This window comes from Gambusia affinis, linkage group LG06 (genome assembly GCF_019740435.1).
Source record: "Gambusia affinis linkage group LG06, SWU_Gaff_1.0, whole genome shotgun sequence".
NCBI classification, from domain to species: Eukaryota; Metazoa; Chordata; class Actinopteri; order Cyprinodontiformes; family Poeciliidae; genus Gambusia; species Gambusia affinis.
The window spans coordinates 23029472-23050582 of NC_057873.1; the positions used below are offsets into that span (position 1 = coordinate 23029472).

The 21111-nt window shown below is 42.8% G+C and overlaps 1 protein-coding gene across 4 annotated transcripts in view; it reads left to right on the forward strand.

Annotated features, from left to right (window-relative positions):
• The window catches only part of cux1b (cut-like homeobox 1b), a 91439-nt gene extending 70930 nt beyond the window's left edge, over nt 1-20509 (forward strand). For 3 of the 4 annotated variants that reach the window (XM_044120428.1, XM_044120430.1, XM_044120429.1), the window contains 7 exons: nt 1918-2019; nt 2123-2667; nt 3255-3399; nt 4004-4291; nt 5342-5530; nt 7305-7572; nt 8656-14813. In XM_044120428.1, coding sequence (XP_043976363.1) covers nt 1918-2019; nt 2123-2667; nt 3255-3399; nt 4004-4291; nt 5342-5530; nt 7305-7572; nt 8656-9151 — 2033 coding nt within the window. In that variant the 3' untranslated portion in view covers nt 9152-14813. Of the gene's footprint in view, nt 1-1917; nt 2020-2122; nt 2668-3254; nt 3400-4003; nt 4292-5341; nt 5531-7304; nt 7573-8655; nt 14814-15814; nt 16019-18520; nt 18634-18724; nt 18842-18926; nt 19011-19437; nt 19495-19572; nt 19654-19723; nt 19789-19877 lie in introns of those variants that run through there. The other variant, XM_044120431.1, reaches the window with a different exon arrangement.
• The last annotated feature ends 602 nt before the right edge of the window (nt 20510-21111 follow it).

Consider the following 21111-nt stretch of genomic DNA (forward strand, 5'->3'; position numbering starts at 1 on the left):
CATTTTCTTATACATTTTCTTGATACAATGTTAAATACGTTTTTTTTTTGTTTTTTCAATGTTTTTCTACTGTTTGTTCCATATGAGCATCAACAAATACCAGTAAATTTGAAAGTATGAGTAAATCTTGTTACTGTGAACAGTTTGTTGATATAAAAATCACACTTTTTTTTCAGATAGTGGCAGGAATACGCCTGTTTCAAATGGGAATGTTTTTCAAGGGCATTATTTTTGTTTGTGGCGCTATAAATGCCACGCAGTCACAGGCAAAAAAGTTTTAAAAAAAAAAAAGAAGGGAGGAAAAAAAATATTAATTTTTTTAGTCAGAATTTTTAGAGATGCACCAATATAAAAATTTGGGCTGATATGGATGACTGATGTTAATATTGCTTTTATTACTGATAATATTTGCCAACATTTTATATGTTGGCAGCAAGATAAAAACAAATATCTGTTAATATCTTCTTTATCGGACAGAGACTTGTATGGTAAAAAAAAAAAAAAAATTTACTAATATCGCCTGATACTGAATGCTAGTACTGATATATCGTGCATCACTAATATTGTTATTGCGATGGTACCACAAAATATCACAGTGAAATTTGAAATCCACATCACCCACCCCTATTCAGCACGGTACGAGTTATTTCAATAATTCGTTCATTTGGAGTTTGGCTTACAGCTGATGGAAATTCAAAATGGAGTTTCTCAGAAAAGTTGAATATTACATGAGAGAAAGAACAGGCATGTTCTGCATTGGCCCACGCGGTCATGCAGAGGACACCCTTCACACACAGGGTGAGCCATAAAAAGTCATCATGAAGAAGAGTGCTGTGCCTGGGCACATTAAGAGAAAGTTGGGTGATTGGAAAAAGTGTTAAGGACAAAATAGTAAAGGAGCCACAGTTGGTCTACTCCTTTCATTCTGCCTCTCCCGAACCTGCAACTAAGTCATACCTGAACTAGCCAGAAGAGAATCTCTTTTGAGATTTATATAAATTTACGGATTTCATTTCAACTCAGCCTTTCATCATGTCTAAAGGCAGCACAGCTACGAGCCATAAAATTTCAGAGCAGCTTCACTGCAAAACCAGAATTTTGCCAAGGACTTTAGGCTTAGTTTCTAGTGCAAATACCTTAGTACACTTAAAATAAGACAAAAATAGACTTACAAGTAACTTTTCAATAAGAAATGGGAGGGTTTTTTTTTAAAAGTAAATAATTCCTTAATATTGATTTAAAAAAAAGGTACTAGTTCCACTGCCAGATAATTTCACTAACAAGATGGGAAAAATGTCTTGTTATCAGTGAAATAATCTGCCAGTGGAACTAGAAAGTTTTTTATCAGTATTAAGAAATCACATACTTAAAACAAGCTTGTATGTGCTGCCGAGAAGTTACGTGGCTTTCAATTGTTTTAAGAAGTTTTCACAAGAAACTAAACCAAAAATACTTGGTAAGATTTAGTGTTTTTGCAGTGTTCATCCTCCCCCTGTGCTGACGAGCTTTACGGAGACGCTCATTTTATTTTTCTGCTCACACGGCCAAGCGTACCAGCACCTCTGCTGGATTTGACTGAAAGTGCTTGAAGCAAAAGAAGCCCTGACCACGCATAGATTGAGCAGACTCAGTCATTTCCTTCAAGCCAGAGATGTGGGTTTTCATTATTACACACCGTAATCACAGAAATAAATGTTTGAAACGGATCACTCTGCTTGCTATGAATCCCAAGTTTCACTTTTCGAACTGAATTGCTGAGATAAACTTTTTGATGATGATCCAAGTTGCAGAGCTGCGTCTGTAGTGAATGTTTATTCATTCTGCTGGTTTTTCCTCCTATTTTATTCTTGACGCCTCTTGTCGTCTGTTTCCGACCCCACCCGACCCCCCCACCCCCTCCACCCATGTCCCTTCCAGGTAACATCACGGCTCGCGTCCGCACCCCGGAGGCGGGCTCGGATGAAGCCATCAAGTCCATCCTGGAACAGGCCAAAAGAGAGCTGCAGGTGCAGAAAGCTGGTGAGTTCTCCTCTATTTCCTCATCTCCACGGTAACCGGAGCGTTAAAGACGGACGCTGCGCCCGTGTCTCTCCTGACTGCCCATTTCCTCTGCTTTTAATAGACCTGTCCCACGCTCAGCCGTCTTACACGGGGCTAAAAGGAGGGGGCGGGGGCGGCGTGGGAGGTGGCGGGGGCAGCGGATCGGACGAAGCAATCCGCTCCATCTTGGAGCAGGCGCGCAGGGAGATGGAGGCTCAGCAGGCGGCGTTGGAGCCCATCCTCAAAGCTTCGTCCTCCTCCACGTCCCTGTCTCAAAGAGACATCCTGGGCTCGTCTCTCACCGCCCCGCTGCCGCCCTACAACCCCCTGGCGCTCTCCCTCAAGAAGCCGCCGAGCTCCCACTTGTCCTCTCCTCCATCCCCGTCTCCGGTGCTGGACTTCAGCTCCGGCGGGAAGAGAGACGGCCGGGCTTCCTCAGGGATCGACATGTCGGCCGACGGCGCGTTCAGACTGGGCCGCCTCTCGGAGTGCTCCAGCCGCTCCGGGGGTGCGGTGGGAGGGGGCTACTGGAGGGAGCAGTGGTGGAGCAACATGCACTCGGACCACCGGAGGGCCATGTCCAGCCAGGTGGGAGAGGAAAACCACAACCAGGAGGACTCCAAAGAGGTGAGAGCCAAGACGGATGTCCTCCTTCTGACATGAAGTCAGGGTTCCTTCACTGTCCAGAGAATTTCTGAAACGTTGAGTTGTTCAAAGTCTGTGTGGCAAATGAGTGGAAAAATGTGGTAGTTCAAACTGTCACAATGTCTATGTCAGAAGTTTATTTGTCTGACCCTCTCTCAATCTTTCCATTCATACCCATTTGTCTATCAATGCATCCCCCATCTTTCCATCTTTGAAAAACTCTGTTCATCTATACTGTTTTTGGTTTCCTCCACCATGTGTTGTTGTATTAGTCTCTCTGTCCATGTATGTATCTATTTTGTACAGTTTTACTACTCCTCCAGTCTGTTATTTTATCCAGCTATTTATGCATCCATCCATCTGTTTGTATTTCTGTTTAATCATCCATCCATTAGCCTGTCTGTCCATCTATCTATTTACCTCTCCATTCCTCCGTTTACCTAAACTTGACTTCTCCTCCTGAAATGAGAATCTGGGAAAACTCTGGAATTTCTCAACGGAATACGGCGAAGGGAACCCCTGTAGGATTTGCCGGCGTGCCTGAGCTGTTCTTCCGGTGTTTGTTGCAGGGAATATTGAGCGACACTTTAACTCGACACAAACCCTGGAACAAGTTGAACCAGAGGAGCAGGGAGCCGTCATACCTCCGCATGCAGACGTGGCTCAACGGCGACCAGGCACAGAACACACACGTCCCGCAAGCCCAGAACCAAGGTGAGCCGATCCCGGCGCACGTTCCGCGCGCTCCTCACCCGACCAACACCGTCACCTGACGCCGATTAGCGCTAGTGGCTAGTTGTTACTGTCAGCCTGTCACTCACTCCGCCCTCCTCCTGGCTTCCACCATCCCCCCTGCTCTCTCTCCACATCCCCAGTTCTGTGGCAGTGTCAGCCAGCAAGCTGCTGGTTTGTCATGTCATAGACAAGTTAGTGTTGCAGCGCCAGATGGCAGCGCCGCACGTGTGTGTGTGCGCGCGTGCGCGTCTCTTTTTCTCTCTGGGGGTGTAAACAGCAGCTAATGTACACTGACAGCTCCTCATGACTGCTCTCTTCCAGCCTGCTGAGCGGCGCAGCAGCACTACACAGATACATGAAGGAATGAGAGGAGGAAGCCAAAAGATAAAAAATAAAAAGAGGCTTCAAACCGAAAACTTAAGCACCTTTTTAAATGCTTTTTTTTTTAAAAAAACAACAAAAAAACAAAGTCTTAAATTTGTCGATGCGGTTCGATAGAAGAGATGAAACTCTGCACACACGTAATGCAACATGTCACCTAAACTGCGTGGTCTTTGTCACCCTGTCCGCTCCGCTCAAGCAGAGGGGACTCCCAAGACGTCGGCAAGCTGCAGCCCCGCTCCCGAGTCGCCGCTCAGCTCGGCCGAGGAGTCCGTCAACGGTCTGGCCGGGGACCCCCTCGCCTCGCAGTCCTCCAGCCTCAAGCCGCTGTCTGAAGACCCCTCAGGCGGGGAGTCCCAGCCTGGCACGCCGCTGCCCCTACCGGGCCACTCTGGCCTCAGCATCCAGGAGATGGTCGCCATGTCTCCCGAGCTCGATACGTACGCCATCACCAAGAAGGTTAAGGAGGTGCTTACTGATAATAACCTCGGTAAGAAACACAGGATTTTTTTTATTTATTTATTTTGGACTATCTCACATTGAAATTCAAGTTTTAATGGGTTTTATCTGAGTTTTATTTAATGAACTGGCCTAAAGTAGTGCATAAAAGTCAAATATAAAAAAATTATTTAACAGATTATGAATTGGTGAAAAGCCAGCATAATGAGTAATTGCAGACATGTTTGACATTTCATTACTCTGATCTCACTCAAACCAGTCAAACTGAAAACACAGACAATTCATAAAACAGTTCGTTTGCCTTCATCAACAATTTGTACAAATCTGTTTGTGTAGTAGCCATATTTTTGCAATATGAACATCTGGCTTAAAACTGAGATTAAATTACACACATGTGGGCTTGAACTCACCAGTTCTGTGACATCTGGGTTTCATTTTAGGGTGTCAAAGTAAAGGATGCTGAACGATGCCACTCTTCTCACGTTTTGATTTGTAAAAATATTTGCATGCATCGTTTCCCTTCCTCCTCACCACTACTAAGCACTATTTTGTGTTTATCACTTAAACAGGATTCACACAGGTGCTTGAAATCCTTGAAAGTGCTTGAATTTCAAATAGGCGTTTTCAAGGTTTGGAAAGTGCTGATTTCTGTACAAAGTGCTTGATATTCAAGCCACACACTGTTGATATGCGTACTTCTCTGATATTTTATTTGTTACACAAAGTTATTAAAATTGGGGGCTTTGTTTTTGGTGAAATTATTGTTTTGTTCTAAGACCGATCAGGTGTGTAGCGTGACATTTCAAAACATAAAATGTTATATTTTAGTCTACGTTGTCCCTGCTATGTAGAATAATATAACAACACATTCTCACTAATGAATTATGTCGCGTAATAGCAAATTAAAACTGTTGCCTCCACTTGATTTGTTGTTTTTATCTCCAAAATGAAAAGTTTGAAAACCTAACTTGGAAATACTCAAAAAGTGCTTAAATTTTGTCATGGAAAAAGTGTACACAAAAGACTTTCAATGTTGTGTCTGAAAACAAACCTCTTTTATTTCTCCCTTTTCCTCAACAAGGTCAGCGACTGTTCGGGGAGACCATCCTGGGTCTGACTCAGGGTTCTGTCTCAGACCTGCTGGCCAGGCCTAAACCCTGGCACAAGCTGAGCCTGAAGGGCCGGGAGCCATTTGTCCGGATGCAGCTGTGGCTCCAGGACCCGCACAGCGTGGAGAAGCTTATGGACATGAAGCGCCTGGAGAAGAAAGGTGAGCCGCAGCAGAAACTCAAAGAGACGACGGCAAAGAAATTCCTTTTTGAAAACTAGTAAACAAAAAAAAAAAAAGAAAAAAAAAAAGGTCACCGAGATGCGGTCATTGGAGTGCTTTTATTTTTATAAAAACATTAGGAGGAACACACAATTGCACACACACCTCGGCACAAACACACACACACACACGCTATCCTTTGTGCAGGACAGCAGAGCATGTTGTGCAGATCACAGTCATCTTGGTGTGATGTCTGTACCAATCAGGGCCGCAGACATCACGTCCTCTATTGGATGTGACAGCTCGGGGACCGCCGCAGGGCTGCTTACTCACACTCATCAGCACTCTTCTTCATCATCATCGTCATCATCATAATAATCATCAGTGTCTATATGCTTGTGTTTTTTGTTTTTTTTTTTGTTGGTTTTTTTTTTTGTTGTTGTTTTTTTGCCCATCGTTCGTAAGCGCGTTGGCCTCTCTGTCGCTCCATCATGCCGTATTATCCTCCGGTGGTGGGATTTGTTAAAAACCTACAAAGCCAGCAGACTCTGGCTCTCCGCCGCCCCCGATTCTACCGACGACCCAAAAACGCAGGTTTTGAACCCGTCCGTCCAGGATCTGTGTACCATCCTAGAAGCGCCGTGGCAAGCTAACCTCACATCTTTCTGAGGGTTTTGGATCAGAGAGTGCACTCCTGAGTATTGACCAAAAAAAATAACTCAGCGGCGCGGGCCACCAGCAGAGCCCAGAGGAAAGACATGGACCTAATCTAGACTAACCGTATTTGACCTCTCGCTCTGGCGCTGCCAGCCCTGTGAGGCAGCGCGCAACTTTTCAGAGAGCGCTAACCTTGCTCTGAGGGGTTTCTTCCCCTGAAACACTAATATATCTGGCAGCGTGTATCGGGGTTGGGGAAAATGTCAACCTCATGTTGAAGCTGCCACGAGCTGTTCATTTTCAGCTGCTGGTGCCCGGAGTAAACACGGCTGCTTGTTTGCTGTGAAAGGGGAAGAAGGGAGGCGTTCCCTGGTAAAGATGCTGAGAAGGGCGAGAGCACCATCTAGTGGTGCTTGGGTTTACTGAAGCTTCATGAGCTACTGAAACTTGTAGTCAGGTGTTGACATGAAGAGTGGTGAAAGTTTACCCAATTCTCTGCTTGCAGAGAATCAATATACGTTGCTTTAAAAATATATACAGTTGCTTTCCAAATTGTCACCTTGTTTTTTGTTTTGTGTGTGTGTGTGTGTGTGTGTGTGTGTGTGTGTGTGTTCTATAAGGCGATAAATTGCGAAGTCAAATTTTCTTTAAGTCATGTTTGATGTACAGAGCATTTTTATAACAACTGATGGTGCAATAAAGTGTCACAATCTGCCTGGAAAATACCTAATACTGGCCCTTTAAGGCATCTTTAACCAGATTTTAAGACACCTCAGGATTTATTGTGGTTATGAACAGCTTTTCTATAACAAAAGCAATAAAAAAATCTATTTGGTTAAAAGCTTCTTTGGTTGAAGAAGCTTTTAACTACATCTGGGCAATGATGTCACCTGTTTTTCTGTCCTTTTTTGTATTTATACTAATTTTTTATATGCATATAAATATATAACATGAATAAAGAATAAGAATTTATATAGTACAAAAGTAAAGCTCATTTTGTTTAAAACATACCTGTACTTTTCCCTTTTTTTAGCCATCAGTTGGTACCAGTTTATACTTTGAGTGTATTAACTTCATTTTTTTTGTGTGTGTTTTTGTTTTTCTCTCCGTTGTCCAGCTTACATGAAAAGGCGGCTGAGCTCTCTGAGCGACGGCCACTCTGTGGACGGAGTTTTACCGGGGCCCGATTACATGCAGGGCTCCCAGAGCCCGGGGGGCCAGCAGCAGCTGAAGAAGCCCAGGGTGGTCCTGGGCCCCGAGGAGAAGGAGGCCCTAAAAAAGGCTTATCAGCAGAAGCCCTATCCCTCCCCTAAAACCATAGAGGAGCTGGCCTCCCAGCTCAACCTGAAGACCAGTACGGTCATCAACTGGTTTCATAATTACAGGTCAGTCTCGAATCTAATCCTGAATACCAACTGGCGAGGCACAATGCTTCAATCAGACTTTACAGTGCAGATGGGAGGTTCGCGTACATATTGTCATATTAATTTTGGCCTTTTAAGGATTTCAGTCTTCTGGTACAAACCTGACTTTTAAACACAGAAATGTTCAGCTGGTTCTCCAGGCTCAGTCATCAGTGGTTTCTGACAATGTCAACAGATTTCCTTTGTATGTGAGGTGAACTGTTTGAACTGGATGGTGGAAACAAGAAGTCATTTGTTAGTTACTCTGACCTCAGCGTTATTGGAAACGTATGAAGCGTTTAAATCCCAGAATCCCAAAAAAACATACAACTTGCATTGAAAATGGCAAAAAAACAAAAAACTGGTCTGTAAATTTGTTTTACCCAGAAATCCTCATGTGGCGTTTTAGAGTCACCTGATTCAAATTCTATAAATAAAAATCGCGTTAGCCCTTTAACCCTGACCCCCTGAAAATACAATGCATGTCGCTATCCAGTCATTATGCCCTTAATCCAAAGATGATAAACAGATCAGTCCTACACTGTATTGATGTTGAATCAAACGGAAAGACCTGAGCTTTTCACATGTTGATGTTGGAAGCATATTTTACAAATGATCAAGCGCTCACTAAGGGAGTGCTGTGTTATTGCACTTTAGGCAAGAAGATGTTTATTTAAAAAGGATTCGAGTGATTTGTTTATATTTTTATGTATTTCTAATATTAAGAACATTGTTCGTGGTTAAATTAAAAAAAAAAAAAAGTCGTAGAATGATCAATTTTATAATCAGTGACTGAAATAATTATTAGCTGCAGCCCTAATTTTTAGAGGCGTATTTATAAATTTAAAGTCCCATAATGTCTTCCTCTGGCAGCTCAGTTTGTATTCATTTATTTTTTTATAACTTGTCCAGCAGTGAACTCGTTGCACACTGCAGCAACGCAAATAAAATGTTTAGCTCCTTGTTCCAAATGAAATATTCTAAAACAGGCCGTGCAGAGAACCGAGAGATTATTTCCATCTGACATTTCAGACTTTGACTCTGGGTTTGAACCGTCTTCTCCAGGTCACGCATCCGGAGAGAGCTTTTCATAGAGGAGATCCAGGCAGCTGGGGGCATGGGGCCCGGCAGCGAGGGGGGATCTCCATCCCTCCGCGGGTCCAAATCAGGGGAAGGGGACAGCTGCGACGGGACAGAGTCCGAGGGCACGGTGGAGACCCGCCAGGGCCTGGGCGTCGGCCTGGAGGATCACAGAGGAGCGTGCAAAGACCAGGGAATGGAGGTAGAGTCCGAGGCCGGGGGCTCCAACGACTCCCCCGCAGAGTTGGACTGCAGCGCCTCGGGCTTGGCTGGGCCGGGCTCCAGCTGCGGGCAGAGCGGACTGGGCATCTTCGGCCTCACGGAGGCGTCCTCCACTAGCGCCGCCTCCAGTACGAACGTCCCCGCCAGAAACCCCAGGGACAACAATCTGCGCAAGAAGAAGGCGGCCAACCTCAACAACATCATCCACCGGCTGGAGAAGGCCGCCAGCAAAGAGGACCCGTCAGAGTGGGAGTTCTAGCTCCACCCAGACCGACCCCCGACCCCCGGACCCCTCCCCTCGTCCTTGCCGTCTCATAACCTCACGACCTCTTACCTTGGAAAACCCCTCCTGCTCTGTTCCAGTCGGAGAGCGGACACAGCCAAAGTCAAGCTCAGCAGCCATTTTTATTGCATAGAAGCTTTCCAAAAAAAAAAAAAAAAACACAAATAAAACATAAAGAAACAAAGTGTGGTTGGCAAAACCCTTAAAAAGAAGATTTTACGGAGTACGTAGAAGAACAAAATAAGAGAATTGTCTCTCCTGTTTTTTGTTTTTTTTGTTTTTTTGTAACTGAGTTTTTTTTCTTCTGTTGTTGTTTGTTTTTGTTTTTGTACTGAGAAAAAGCACTTAGCCGTCCTGCTGGCCTCTGGCCCTGCTGTACCTCCCCCCCTTATCACCAGCCACTGGTGCACCAGAACTGGTCAGTCCTGAGCTGAGGGTCTGACCCGCAGCCGGGGTTCGAACCTGGACTCGGTATCACAGGCAAGGCCTGACACAGCAGCTGTCACAGTGATTAGACACTGATAGACGATAGATAGCGACAGAAACTCTCTTACAAGAACTCTCACTTTCTTAAAGGAGATTTTTTTTTTTTCCTCTTCTTCTTCTCACCTCCCAAGTGTCCACAAACCTCCCCTCACTCAGTGAGACGCCTCATTTTTTTCACACTGTAGAGTGACTGTTACAAACCCTTTGCCTTTTTCACTCACTGCGTGTGTGTTTGTACGTTAGGGGTTGTGTCGGCGTGCACCTGTGTGTGTGTGTGTGCGTGTGTGTGTGTGTGTGTGTGTGTGTATACACCTAAGTGTGGTGCGTACGTCTCTTCTCGGCGGCAGCGTGTTTTCTTTGAGTCACTCCTACGCTCTTTGGAGGGTAGTGGAAAGCCTGCTGGCTGAGCTGCCATGGTTACTGAAATAAGACAGATGAACTTTGACCTGTTCTGTCCCATATCCTGTCCTGCTGACTGCCATGTGATGGCCAGAAGGATCGTTTTAATTCCTCGCAAACATACGCACTCATCTGAAGAGGAAGGAAGGAAGGAAGCGACTTTTTCTTGCCGCCTTTCGCCCCCTTCTTCTTTTTAGGATGACGGATGATCCGTTTTTGATACTGCAATTAGGTTGCCAATAAGAGATTGCACAGTCTATCGACTCTAAAGAACACAAAATAGGGAATTTTAGGAAAGCATTTTTAATTAGTACAAAAACGACAGAAACAAAGAGAGAAACAAGTTACTGCTAGAATTTGCAACAAAAAGAAAAAGGCAAGTAAATTAGAACGGAATAATGTTGCGTTGTCGAGATGCGACACGACGTATCCATGTAGTACTGTAGCTGTCCGACATGGCGACGTTCTTCGTGTGTGTCTTGTTGGGTTTTTTTCTTTCTAGGTTGTGCACGCTGCAGCTGCGTGCACGTTTGCACCACTAACGAAGAAGAAACGTTTTTTTCTCTGTTCACAAACCATGTTTTTATAGGCCAAATCAGGAAGAGTGTGTGTGTGTGTGTCTTTTTGTGTGCATTTATACTTGCTTGCATGCCAGTCAGGGTTGAGGTCAATTCACACAGTAAAATTTTAAGACTTATATTATGATTCTTGACTGAAAAAAAAGAGACGAGTTTTAGCAGAGTTGAACTGCTGAGCTCGATTATCGTGTACTTTCTGCTGGTTTTCCGTCAAAGTGAGTTCACTCCAACCTCCCCCGACCTTTGACCCTCCACCCGACCCTTACCGATTGTGAGTAGTTTCCAGTCTTCTCCAGTCTATCCTGAATCCAGGGATGTGTGTGTGTGTCTTTTTTTGCATTGAATTCTACTGTAAACACACTACAAACTTTAAGGCATATCACTTCCCTCCCTTGTCCTACACAAGCCCTCAGTGCCTGTCAGCCCACTGCCTCCCTCTCCCCTAGAGTGTGTGTGTGTGTGTGTATGGATGCACGAACACACAACGTGCTCGTGCGTGAGCGATCGAGGAGCATTGGGCGTTTCTATCCAGTGGGGTCATATTTCGTATATCTACTTGCACACACTACTAGTGCACAACTGACACCCTTCTTTAAGCTGTTTGATGCGTTACCATTGCATTAATCTTCTCACAAAGTAGTGTAATACTATGATTTACTGTAGCTTGGTTTTATTGCTATTTTTTTTTTTTTTTTGCATTTATAGTTTGGTTTTTATTCTGCTTATTTATAGGTGCTGTATTTTTTTTTCTATTCATTTAATGTCTTATCATATGAGTTGTCTATTTTTTAAGGGATTATACTGTTCCTGAGGGCAAGTAACATTTTTATTATTAGACGTATAGACTGCCGGCAGTATTGGTTACTATTTACAAAGATGTACTAGTTCTCATTTGTTTGTATATTCATGAATCCTAAAGTTTAGTGTCATTTCAATAGCTTTGGAGATGTGTTTTTGCTACAGTTCATGCTCCCGTAAGCATAAAAGCTCTTACCACAAATGTTATGCTCTTAAATTGCTAGCTAGAGAATCAAAGGACATATCAAGATCACTGAATATATGTTAGTCTATTTTATTCTATTCTGGGATAATGATGTTTTAGTTGTTCTTTTTTTTTTTTGCTTTGGGCAAGCCCAACACTAACGCTCAGCAGGGCATGCAGCTCTTTCTTTAGCCAGACCTCGCCCATCCATTTATTACACCCACGTAATTACCTGGTCTGAATTTCTACTCTTTTAGTCAACAAAAAAAGCAACAAAAAAAAGCAAAAAAAAAAAAGGTCAAATGAAATTACCTTAACTCGAGAACGCATGCTCACTTGAAAGAGGTCATATCTGCCAAATTGAGATTAGAGAAGCGTACCAGCCAGCAGGACGAGCTGCGCCATATCGAGCAGAGATAGCCAGCCTATGATTATGCAGAATTTCTATTGCAGTTAGCAAACGAAGCACTTAGGAGGATCTTTTTATGACTCAAACCGCGGACAGGGTCTGTAAACACTACAACGGAGTACGAGCCCAGGCATCCTGGGAAAGTGTTTGCCTTTTTTTTATTTTTTTTATTTTACTATTTTTAAACAGCGGTTGTAAACCAAGCACAGACTCTTTTTCCGCGTCCGAACACTAAAAACAATAAGGTGGCTGCGCCCGTGTCCAACACACGACAAACTGTAATCCTGTCCAAACTACAGATGACTGTGTGACACAATAAGCTGTTGTCCTGCACAGTTGTAGATACTGCGAGTAACCACCTGTTTTGGTCTCCGTACTAAAGCCTTTCTCCACACACACACACGCACACACACACCACTTTTTCCAGACCTGGTCAGCCAACAGGGTCTTTGCGCTGATGCATTTGCTGAAATTGGATTTTCTAAAACAGATGCGTCTTGGTCATTTAAAATATGATTTAAAGGATTATTTATTCAATTCCAAAAAGTCAAACTCACATTTTTTTTATTTAATTTTTTTTTTTTTCACATAGTGTGAAATATTTAAGGTGTTTATTTCTGGCCGTTTTGATTATTACAGCTTATGAAAACCCACAATTCAGTTTCTCTGAAAATTAGACTATTAGGTTCGATCAGGAGCCAAATAATTCGTTTAGAGATGTAAATCTCACTTGAATTTTTTAAAAACAGCTTTTTTGACATATGTACTTGAGAGAATTTCTTATATTTGAGGAACTGGCATTTTATTTCTTATTGTTGTGATTTAAAGTAAAGATAAACATAATAGGATAGTTTAAAAAAAAAAAAATCCCATAGATTCTAACTGCATGACAATGAGAACAGATCTAAAAACATATCAGTGGTACTTTTAGTGTCATTTTTTTCTAATGTTGCAGGTAAGAATTTAAAACAAAACAAAACCTGCTTTTGTTATATTTATTTTAAAACATTACCCAATTACCTTTAAACTTTTAGCCAAATTTATTAGGAGCATCTCTTTGGACTTGCAGGTTGCAGAAGTAAGAATATTTAGCACAAAAATCCTGAAGAGTATGTTTGATCCAGAGTACTTTGGCTTGAGTTACTGCGTTAATGCGGCGTGGCATGGAGCCCATCGGCCTGTGGTTCTACTGAGTCGCCATGGAAACCCAGGTTGCTTTGACAGCTGCTTTCATATCATTGTCCTTTTGACAATACAGAAACTAAATGTTGGGTTTTCTTTGGCTGTTCGCTTTGACCTTTAAAATTAATCCGAACTCGTTTCAAATTTACCAAGATGCTGCAGCGACTCTTCCTGCGGACGCCACGATGTCAGACATCCGCCGTCCATAGCAGATCTTTTTTTATTTTCTTTTTATTTCTCCCCCCCCCCCCCCCCCCACTAACCCAGCAGCCTCTGCAAAACACGAAGCACTTAAAACCATCGCCAGTTTTCTACAGCCACAGTTTCATCCCAAACTGAGATCATCAGATTCGTGCCTTTTATCTGCCAAGCAGGGCACCAAACTAATGATGTCACATGGACAGTTCCAGCTGATGTCTCACTCCAGATCCAAGTTTCTTTCTCACAGATTTCATTTTTGGTACTGACAGCGTTTTCTCGTAGAGTGCAAACTGTGGTGTGTTCCCCTGACTGAGCTGCAGTCGTGTTTCAGTCCAGGTCCTCATGTTTGGCCTCCCCCACCATCCAACACCATCAACACCCCCTCCACTTCCTTCACTCCCCCTCAATGCGTTTCTTGTGTTGTACATAAACTAGCAGCGAAAAACAAAAGGCCAGAGCATTGAATGAAGGAGGAAGCATGCAGAAACAGCAGCGTACACTGTAAGAACACTGAATTTATTCACGGGGCATTTTTGTTGTAGTTTTTTTTTGTTTTGTTTATTTTTTTTTTCGTCTGTTTTTACGTCAGGTTTTGCTGTGACATTAATAACGGCACTACATGTATTGATAATGACGCGTGCCAATTCAAATGGGTTCTTGGGATGAATTTAAAAAATGAAAATGGAGAGGAAGAGAGAGAGAGAGGCGGATGTAAATAAGTTGCAGATTGATTCGCTTTTGTCACAGCGCGCTTCTCGTTCGATAGACAGGAGAGGAGAGAAGGGACGATTCAGGACTTTTCCATGATCCACAGATATTTTTCTACAAATTTAAATCAGATGATTCTATACACTGTTGAATAACATTGTAAAGGTGTAACAGATGCTGTATATCATATCATGTTTTCTGAAGTTGTGAAAGCTTTACTGTATGATCTGTTTTTGAAGTAGTAGTTCCTCGTTAGTTGTGATGGAAGCCCGAACAGCAGCAGCAGCAGCACTGGCCACCATATTCAGGAGAAAAACAATAACAAAAAATACATAAGAATTAAAAAAAAAAAAAACCTCAGATGTTTTTTTTTTTTTTGTAAAACTTTTAGAATATATCTTATGAAGTGTTTTTGTTTGTTTTTTTGTAAGGAAATACTTTCTGAATCAGCGGTGCTGTACTTATAGCACTCTCAGTAATACATTTTGTTACATAGCACAGCACAATAATCCTCCTTTTAAACCCCCCCGGCCAGTGCGTCCACGTGCATTTTGTTTTTCCTCTCGCGGTCACGTTGGCTCGTCTTCCGTCTTAAAAACCATCATCTCTCAGTTCCTTCACGCTTCAGTGAAGAACTTGAAACTCCGCGGCGACGACACATTTCAAGGCGTGAAAGACGAAGCAAAAGAAAAAGAAAAATAACAGCCAAATAGTGACGTAGTTCTCCGCTTTTGTCGGGAGGCGGTCGACAGATTTCCGTGTTGCTACCTAGTGTCGTCGCGTCCGTTCACTCATAGCAGGAACCACAGTGTAGTCTGACAACCAAATGACCCGGAGGGAGGTGTCCACCCCCGCATATCGCCCTCCTCACCCCGTCGTCCTCCCTCTTTTGGAAAGCTTTAAGATGCTCGTCGAGGCTTTAGCAGGTTCAGAGTGTTTCTAGATGATTTTTGTTTTTCTGCAACACCGCCATCAACAACGTGGAAGTAATAATCCTCATAACCTCTCCCACTGCTTATTTTGTGAGTGTGTGTGTGTGTGTGTGTGAGCGAGCGGAAAGTGTGTGTAGTAGTACAAGAGGCTGCATGACTGTAAAGGGATGTTACAATGTTTTTATTCGGGGTTTTTTTTTAAGTAAGTGGTTTTTTCAGCACTTCTGTCACTCCTGAGAGGCTTTTATTTCTCTGTCCTTCGGGGTGTCCCTCTGTTTGTTTGGTTTTTTTTCCTCATGTATCATTGTTTCTTTTAGCTTTCTATTTACTAAACGTATCATGTTGTTTGTTCTCAGCACTGTAAAACAGTCCCTTCTACGACATTGAAAAGCAATATCACTGTATGAAACGTTCACAATGTATTTGTTATGATTGACATTTGATTCATCATCATTATTATTCACATGCACCCTAGGTGTGATAATTGAAGTAAATCTCTTTTATACAAATACTAAAAGTGTGCTTTTGTTGTTTGTTTTGTTTTTGTTTTGGGGTTTTTTTCTATAACACACGGTCGGTTCCCAAACTTATAAGTATTCTCAGAGAAAGGGGTCAGTTGAGGTTAAAATGAATGGTTAGGGTTTCAGAGGTCTTTTGGACTCCTCCGGCCGTCTCCCTCAGGTGAGTCGCTTCAGATGATGACGCGTTCTGCACAGGAAGTGACGAGTCTGTAACCTGTGACTGATCTCGTGCGTTCCACAGGCCGCTACTCCGAGCTGCAAGTGGAGTTTTCTGCCGCGGTGCGCACCAGCGCCGAGCAGAAGGAGCTCATCCTGAAGCTGGAGCACGACCTGAGCACCATCCAGACCATGTCCTCCCTGTCGCGGCCCGACGCCGACGGGTCGGAGGTCGGCAGCATGGGCAACATCCCGGAACCCATCAAAGAGGCCTCCGCCACGTTTGCAGGTGCGTCCAGGACAAACATGTCGTATCGAGTCACTTCTGCAGACAAAAATGATTTGAGTTAGTTTCAGTGTGATCAGACTTAGTTCAGTTCAATCCTAATTCTAATATGAGATAGTCAGAAACTGTTATAGAGAAGCATTGGACCAGGTGTACCTTTTATCGGAAAGAAAGACTGAGCATGCACAAAGTCAGCAGTAGCAAAGGCTTTGAGGAACAAGGTAATGATAACAAGGGTTCAATGGAGTCAACCAGGAAGGATGCACTTCTCTAAACAGAAGCACTTTGCGGTGAGTACTTTCCATTGGAGAGTCAATTCAACGATGCACAATGTTCCTGCCTTAGTCATGAGTTACATTAGTGAGAAAGGTGCAGCTAAACTTTGAAGCACTGGGTCGGGCGTACTTTCTCATTGATAGAAAAACCAACCACATCTGTTGCACTGAGCAGGGGGCACTTTCTATTAGGATTACAAAGACCCCATTTATAGCTGTGATGGAAACAGATCAGTCAGTAGCTCCTTTCTAGAAAGAAATACAGGAGAGAGAAGCCAAGAGGACTTTAAATGAAAAAAGAAAACGAAGGGAACACAAAGTCGATGGCAGCAATAACTGCTGGTTTTTGTTCTGGAAAGAGACACAGCTAAACATGCCAGGAAAAAAACAACAACACTTAATCAATAGCTTCCTCAGTCTCTTAGCTTAGGAAGGAGACGTTGCTAAATGCAGAACTGCTGGTACTTTCCGCTGAAGCGAAAAACAAAGAATTGTCAGTGTTGGTGTTAATGGCACTGATAAATGTCAGTAGAAAGGGATGCAGTAGAACTGAGCCGGAACTACTTAAAGGAAGGGATTATGCAATCAGTGGTATTAATATATTTTTCATTTCCTTCATCCAAGAAAGAAGCTCAGCTAAACAAAGACGCACCGAGTCTGAGTTACTCTCTGAAGAAAACACAATTGATAGCAGCCATGTTTCTGTCAAAGGAAACAGGTGGACATTGCAAGAAAGACACTTCTTACCTCATGAAACAAAACCCCCGTCCGTCCCACGAGTACAACGTTTTTCTTTTAGATTTGTAGAGTTGAATGGAAAGCAGAATGTGCTGTAAGATGTTTTATTTCTGAAGTCTCTCTATCTTCCCACAATATATATTGCGTATTACTAACTATGCAGTAGATTGAAGGAAACTCAGATAATGAAGAGAGCAAGAGTTTCTTTCTCCCTAATCTGAGCTGCAGAGGGATTACAAGAGGACAGCGTGCTGCTTACACAATCAAGCCCTTAAAAACAGAAAGCCAAGTGTTCTTTGATTTGGCTCAGGGGTTATCAATGGGAAGCAAAGTTTCTGTGACAGCTTGATGGCAATCCAAGACACGCTGCCAAAATGCCTCAGCAGCTTTTTACAACGGAAACCTTGCTGAAGGCTGCCTGATCTGAGTCTCACCTTTTATTAAGTCTAACTTTACAATCATAATGAGAAAACATAAATAAATAAATAAATAAATAATCTAAATTCAAACTTACGTTTGCCATGATTGTCTTTTTGTTCGGTTTTGTTTTAGTTAGCTTTTTTCTGTCCCTTTAAATTCAGTTCAAGAGAAAAACATCCGTTATTAATCTGTGGCAGAATAAATACAACAAAGATGGATTGTTTAATAATAATGGATAACAAGAAGCTCCACTGCTGGTTGGTAGTAAGAAAAGGGAAGTAAAGACATTAAGTTATTTTTTTGTTTTACTTGATTTAAGAGAAAAAAATGTAACCTCTAAGATAAAATATTATGTTAGAGGTAATATTTTTAAAAATTTTTGCAGAATTTGTACAAATGTTAAGTCATTTTGAAAGATTTTTCTTTAATTTTGCCTCTCGTATTACAGACTACATGTAGTGTAATGTCAGAAGGTTTGTCTTCTGTCTTCTGATGAGACAAAAGAAAGAAATTGGCTTTTCACCAGGTGTCTGCACATCCTTAAAAAGTCTTAAATTATCACGTATCTAAAATTGAGGCCTTAAAATGTCTTGAATTCATAAAAAAAGAAAATGTAAGTTGATCTTAAATGTGTTAATCACAGGTCTTAAACTTTGTTGTGGAAGCATTATTTTATGCATTTTTTTTTATTCTCCCGGGTCTTTTCTGTCGCTTATAAACATGTTTATTGCGTTCTGTGAACCGAGGCGATTGAGGCTATCGCTAACACGCTGCTAATAAACCCTTGCTAGCTAGCTAGCTAGTATTTTTGCCTCTACCATGGGGATGAAGCTAGGTTCAGTTTTTGCTATCCTCGATTGTAATCCAGCAAGTTCTCCCCAAAATCCCATATATTTAGTTTTGTTTTAGGTCTTAAATTTCATTCAAGGTGCCATTAAAACGATCTTAAAAACTCTTATATTTGATTAGCTGAAACCTGCAGACACCCGGTTTACAACTCCACCTGTATGTAAACAACCAAAGTCCATAATAGTTTGGTGTTGAGTCGATGTCTGCGGCCTGTCACCTCCAGGTTCAGGCGCGACCCCCCAGCCTGAGCTTCCCCAGGGCCAGATGGACTCTCTGCTGTCCATCATCTCCAGCCAGAGGGAGCGTTTCCGCTCCCGGAACCAGGAGCTGGAAGCCGTGAGTCGCTCACACAGACCTTAAACGTGTCCCTGTTTACGTTTCTTCCGGATGCAGTCTTCCTCACGCGTTCCCCTCTCGACCCCTGCAGGAGAGCCGCTCCATGCAGCAGACCATGCAGGCCCTGCAGGGCGAGCTGGACAGCCTGAGGGCCGACAACATCAAGCTCTACGAGAAAATCAAGTTCCTGCAGAGCTACCCGGGCAGAGTGGGTCTTCCCTCGCTCTTTGGGAGGTTGATCCCGGAAGAAAGCATGAAGGGAAACTAAAATCTGTCCATGTTGTTGTTTTCAGGGCAGCGGCAGCGACGACACTGTGATGCGCTACTCCTCCCAGTACGAGGAGAGACTGGATCCATTTGCTTCCTTCAGCAAGAGAGTATGAGACACGCAGTGCACTTTACTCAGCACAAGCAGTCTTGAATGCTCTCAGTAGAGTCTAAATAGTTGTTTTTCCCCTTTTTTTAAAACAACAATATTTTACCTGAAGTTTCTGATTCAGTGTTTGATTCGTTGCCACCTTTCAGTCCATCTTTAATTTGCAGAAATGTGACCAGCCTTTAGTGGTTTAAAGGTAGATAAACGGAAGAGGTCAGATTTTTGAGCGGAAGGGAAGGAGTTCATACGAGTTGAAAGGAAGAGAAACCATCTTTAGTATTGGCAACATACACCTGGTGTTTAAAATGCATTTTGTCATTATAATAGTTAAAATTCACCTTTGAAAGAGTTTCAGTTTAAAATATAAATAACCCTGGATGTGGGTCAAGCTGGATACTTGTCTGTTTCTGTGACCTTGATGTGTTCAGGAGCGTCAACGTCGATACCTGAGTCTCAGCCCTTGGGACAAAGCAACTCTCAGTCTGGTGCGTCTCAGTCTAAGAGAATCTCTCTGTCTCTGTGTTTGATGCAACTCAGACCCACACACTGCTCTCTGTTCCCAGGGCCGGGTGATCCTCTCCAACAAGATGGCCAGAACCATCGCCTTCTTCTACACCCTGTTCCTGCACCTCTTGGTCTTCCTGGTAGGGAACAGTTACTGTGTGAACTTTAGCTTTAGAGAAAAGGGACTCACCATTTTTTTCTTCCCCCCAGGTGTTGTACAAGACTGCTTGGAGCGAGAGCATCGGCAGAGACTGCACCGCTTTCTGTGCTAAAAAGTCAGCGTTCGTCCTGTTCTTGGCTTTGAAAGCTCAAATATCCTGCTAACTAAAAAAATAATAAAAGTTTTTCTCCATTTTTCTTCCAGGTATGCTGACCACCTCCACCGCTTCCATGAGAACGACCAGAACCTTTAGGCTGTCCCGCTTCTGCACAAGCTTTAGATTAGCTCTCCTCGATTGTCCTCCTCTCTGGTTGCAGTAGCTCTTCTGTCCACCAGAGGGCGATTTAAGGCTGTGGACAGTTGAGCTTTTCATTCCCGGTTTCCTTCTCTCTAATAAACTGCAAACGCTTTTCTGGTCTAGATTTATGACTTGCTGGTTTTGGATCACTTATATACTGAAAATGGTGTTGACATTTTGTTCTGGTTTAATGACGGTTAGTGTAGTTAAAGGGACCAGGGTAGTTTTTTGGTTTTTTTTCAATGGTTTCTATGGTAACAGGTTAGCAGTAGAAATAAGATCTGATCACGGTGGTGGTATAAACACAGTTTTTTTTTCTTGATTTACGGCGTTTAAAAGTGAATTGGACGCAGTTTTATTGATTTGTCTTTGGTGCAGAGATCCTCTGGTTACCATGACTTCCTGACTGATGTCACTGCAATGATTTGAGTTACTGAGTCTGTCATCCTTAAGGACATTTCTGTGCATGTTTTCCTGCTTACTCCTCCCTTTCCATCCTTGCAGCTGTACTCTAAATAAAGACCATGCAGCAGTTTGGTGTGGAGTGTTGTTGTTTTGTCGTAGCTACGAACCACAGCTGCTTTATTTCTGCCCGGTTCCCTTCAGCTTTTATTTACGTCTAGAAGTGATTTTTCTCTCCTTTTGAAGTGCTGGGTTTCATGGGTCAGGAGTTAAACCTGGAGCCACTACATCATGGACTCTGGCCTCCATATGTGGCACACCTGCTCTCTTCCCCCCACATCTGAATTATTAATTGCATTTATATGTCAGGTTTGTGGTTTAAACACAATAACGTGACCGAAGCAGCATATCGTCGACGTGTGTGTAGCAGAGTAAGGTGAGAAGACAAAAACCCTTGCAGGAGGACAAGAAATGAACATTTTATTCTATATGAATATAGTTTATGTAGCAAAGAACAAAAATTGTGAATGAAAAGGAGCAGGTAGAAGTAGACTTCTGCCTGCTCCTTTTCAACTCGAAAGACTTTTTCAAATACACCAAGCGATGCATAATATAAGAAATACTGGAAAAAATGTTGGAAAAATATTCTAATTTCTATATTTTATCCATTTGTTTCATCAATCTGTTCGTCTTCCATTCTTGTTAGATGATGGATTTTGCCGTTTCTACACTTAAGGC